Source organism: Sinocyclocheilus anshuiensis, unplaced genomic scaffold, assembly GCF_001515605.1.
Source record: "Sinocyclocheilus anshuiensis isolate Anshui unplaced genomic scaffold, SAMN03320099.WGS_v1.1 scaffold2371, whole genome shotgun sequence".
Classification (NCBI taxonomy): domain Eukaryota; kingdom Metazoa; phylum Chordata; class Actinopteri; order Cypriniformes; family Cyprinidae; genus Sinocyclocheilus; species Sinocyclocheilus anshuiensis.
In genome coordinates, this window is record NW_015537287.1 from 81,844 (window position 1) to 86,233 (window position 4,390).

Here is a 4,390-nt window from a genome sequence, read left to right on the forward strand (position 1 = left end):
TAGTGGTTCAACGGATCACAAATCTCACGGTTCGGATCACGTTACGGTTTTTGACCCACGGATCGGATCATTTTTTGGATCAGCAAGAAAAGAAAAATATTTCAATTTAACTTGCTTTCCATTTATTACTTAAAGCGAAGTACTTCTTTGATACCACAGCAAATACTACTAGATTAACTAAGAAAGTTTAAACATGATTAAAGAGACAAGAGAACAGCCAGTAAAAATAAGAACAAATACACAAATTACAAGCATAGGTAAATACAACAGAATGTGTTACAATAAAATAAGGTTGGTAGTATTCAAATACAGAAATGTAATAATTAGGGAAAATAACACTGCATAGTGTTCACTGTATAGATTAAATAAAGATTTTTATCACAGCTGTTTTGTTGTTTGATGATCATTAATGACAACAGCAGTATTTATAGGCCGCTGTCCCTTTAAGACCTGATGCACGGATCCGATATAATGATACACATCACATCCGATTTCTTTCTCAGCTGTTTTCATTCACTTGAGACATAACTGACTGCGCTTACCTGAATGATTGTCGAGATGGGTATTTTGTCATAATTTTATGTGTATGTGTCAGTTCAGAGGATTCAGAAGAGGATTCAGTTCGGTGTTTGCGCACAGTCTGAAATGTGTGTGCGCGCTTCATGTGTGTGCGGCTGTGCGTGTAGAGAACAGCATGTGAATAACGAATCGAGTTCCCTTCGCCTTTTCTCTCTGGAATTGTTTAAAATTCGCTTGCTTGTGTAAATACGAACAAATGATAAACTTATACTCTATTATGGTTACATTTTGCAATTAATCCGCAGATCACATGCGTGCCGAACCGTGGGGCTTGGTCCGTACGGATCACGGATCAACTACGATCCGTTTAACCACTAGATGTGATGTGATGACTGACTGATGTGATGAGTGTTTCTTGCAGATTCACTCACATGAGTTTCTTGCGTTCTAAAGCTTTTCTGGTGGCGGCAGAGAGGGATCCCTTCACTTTATTATCCTGAAACACACAACACAAAACTCATGAATGAAGCTTTAAAATACTCTCATCCAACCATCAGATGCTCCGCACAGATCCACAACTCACATTCATCCGTAATATATAAAGAAAAAAAGAAAATATCAAATCAATAATAATGTCTAACCACCCAAAAAATATTTTTAAAAACCTATGCCCTGAAAAAAACACAAATCACAAAAAATAAATACAAATATCTAGCCTCCCCACAAATAATAATACAAAGAAACTATCCTGAAAAAACAAACAAAAAATAAATACAAAATATCTAACCATCCCCAAAAAATACAAACATTTCTAACCCCCTAAAAAAATCTAAATAAGAAAATAAATCAAAGAAATAAAGTGATAATTGCTCACATGTGGTTTGAGTTGGCGGTCTCTGCTCAGCTGTCGGTCGCAGTGGATCATCTGCATCCGATCAGAGGAGCTCATGCTGAAGCAGATCTGGTGCAGCTCGTACCGCGCGGCTCGCAGCTGATGATCAAACAGAGATGTGTTTATACAGTCGCATGAGCATCGTGAAGCCATCTGGCGTGTGTTTATAGAGTCACGTGAGCGTCATGAACACGTCCGGCGTGTTTCTAGAGCAGTTCTGACCTGTAGCGCGACGCGCTCCTGCAGCATGAGGTCGTGTTTGCTGCAGTTCACCGCCGTCTGATGCTGGAACGTCAGCAGGAACATCCGTGTGTCCTGAAACACCATAAACACGTCTGTCAGATCACGTGTGTTCAGCTGCTGCTTTACATGTAATCTGGACATGAAATGTCTTTATGTGAGGTGAAGAAATTATTCATCTCATATGTGACAGTATGGAGCACAGCAGTGTTATTTTAGTATTGTTTATATATTATTATACTGTTTGTTAATATTTTTCATTAGATTTTATTTTTATATTTTCTCTTTTCATTTTAATTAGTTATAATTTTATTTGATTTTTTTTGTCATTTTTATTATTATTTACAAAGTTTGTATTTATTTTATTTCAGTTTTGGTTTTAGTTGTTTTAGTACATCAACAAACTAAATGAAAATGAGAAATGTTGCATTGGGAACTAGCTGAAATAAATTAGGTTTACTTTTTTTGTGTTTTATTTCAGTTAAGGTTTATTGTTGTTTCAGTTCACCGTGATGGTCCTGATGAGGTGTGACGCGCGTTCAGTGCGCAGGAGTCGACGGGTCAGGAAACCCTTCACCACAGCGGCCAGCAGAGGGAGACAGGACACCGAGAGAGAGAGACAGGACTGCTGTGAGAGACAGAAGATGAGCACTCATTAGACACGATGCCTTCATATCTGTATCTGTGTGTGTAACTGGTATTCCCTACGTTATGGGGATCAAATGTCATGACATTTTTTGGTCGCCATGAGGAAACACGCTTGTAAATCATCCAGAATGAAGTGTTTTGAGAATGTAAAAATGCCTGTAGTTCTGTGTGAGGGGTAGGTTTAGAGTAAGAGCATAGAAAATACAGTTTGTACAGTAGAAAAACTATTACACCTATGGAATTAACCCATAATGATAGGAATACCAGTGTGTGTGTGTGTGTGTGTGTATGGGTGAGATGATCTCATGTATGTCCACATGTCTGGATAAATGGCTCATTGAGTTAACAATGGTGTAATGTGCTTTAGTGCTTTAATACATGGTATTTGCATGTCTACATTGCATCGAGTGATGGGTTGTAACCTAACTAGATCATAACTAAACTAGAAAAAAGATGTGCTGTCATTATAATGAATCAAGGTGTCAACACTGTAAATGACAGACTGCAGCCTACAAACAGATGCATGTATCTGTACAGTAGAAAAAGCATTACGCCTATGGAGAGTCCCCACATGGATAGCAAACCAGACAAGTGTGTGTGTGTTACCCGTGAGGTGTTGTGCGCGTCTGTAAGCTCAGCGTGTGTGCAGACAGATGAGGCGGTGAGGGAGGTCGGCGTGTCCTCCAGACGTGAGCCTGCGCCGGGACACGGGAAGGACACGCTCCGCAGAAACTGGTAGCGCACCGCTAAAGACTGACAGAGAGACAGAAGCAGAGACAGACGGACAGGACGACAAACATACCAATCCATCACAAATAATACAACCAGTTCACTTAAAAGTAGGCTGTAGTATCAGTAACGTTCAGATTTTTTAGTGTTTTCTAAAGACGTCTCTTCTGCTCAGCAAGGCTGCATTTATTTGATCAAAAATACATTTAAAAAATATGAAATATTTTTTGAATCTAAAACAGCTGTTTGACTCTTTCAGAAACATTAAAAAAATCTTAATTCTTCCAATCTTTTGGCCAGTAGTGTCGTTGAGTTCAGCTTCTGTGATTCTCACATTCAGTTTTTATTGTTTTGGCAACACAAACAATCCTGCCATGCCAATAAAACACTTTAAAACGAGAGCGCGAGAGAATACAAATGAAAACAGCACAGAGAGAGAGATGAAATAAGAGCACGTGGAGGTGAAGACAGACGCGGTCAGAGAGACACAAGGTCAATGAGACGACAGAAAGCAAACCACAGACGGGCAGAGAGACAGACAGGTGTGTTCAGCGGCGCGTGAATTAAACACAATTATCCTCATTTTCTGTGTCAGTTCCCACAGTGAACACACACAGACGCTCGTTAATATAAAAACACTCTGTGTTCATTAAAGCCTGTTCCATGCATACATTACAGGCGGTAATTAATAGCATCAGGACACGAGCGGCTACAGGACCTGAAGGAGAAACACGTAAGGACGCTCTCAGGGGCAGCTAGAAATGAAACCGAACATTCCCACAATCCTCTGTGTGATTTCAGGTCTGATCTGTGGTGTTTCAGTGCTGGAGCTCTGCCATCGGCCAAGGAGAGACTCGGGACAGAGCGATTCGTTACTGGCCATCAAACACCAGTCGAACGAGTCGTTCAGAGATCTGACCCGTCAAGCGATCTATCACGAGTGCATCAGCTGATCGCACGGATTCTGCTCATTTAACAGTCAAGATTAGAGCTTTCATTGTGGATTCGTTCAACCATTTTGATGAATCACAGAATTTCGCAACATTAACAGTTATTTTCTTGTTTATTACTGTGAAGCTGCTTTGTATGGAAGCTTGTTTTGACAACGGAATAAAAAAAATAAAGGTAATTGCGACTTTTTCTCTCACAATTTAGACTTTTACAATTCTGCATTTATATCTTGCTATTCTTAGTTTAAATCTCGCAATTCAGAGTTCATATCACACAATTCAGAGTTTATATCTCATAATTCAGTTAATATCTCGTAATTTTGAGTTTATATGATAATTCTGAGTTTATATCGTAATTCTGAGTTTATATCTCGTAATTCTGAGTTTATATAATATAATTCTGAGTTTATAT

The 4,390-nt window shown here is 39.1% G+C and overlaps 1 protein-coding gene across 3 annotated transcripts in view; it reads right to left on the reverse strand.

The window, feature by feature from the left end:
- The window catches only part of LOC107657305 (uncharacterized), a 16,663-nt gene that overhangs the window by 1,940 nt on the left and 10,333 nt on the right, over positions 1–4,390 (reverse strand). For 2 of the 3 annotated variants that reach the window (XM_016445349.1, XM_016445362.1), the window contains 5 exons: positions 2,906–3,052; positions 2,160–2,279; positions 1,634–1,726; positions 1,394–1,510; positions 951–1,015 (listed from right to left, as the gene is read on the reverse strand). In XM_016445349.1, the coding sequence (XP_016300835.1) occupies positions 951–1,015; positions 1,394–1,510; positions 1,634–1,726; positions 2,160–2,279; positions 2,906–3,052 (542 nt within the window). The remainder of the gene's footprint in view (positions 1–950; positions 1,016–1,393; positions 1,511–1,633; positions 1,727–2,159; positions 2,280–2,905; positions 3,053–4,390) is intronic. The other variant, XM_016445357.1, reaches the window with a different exon arrangement.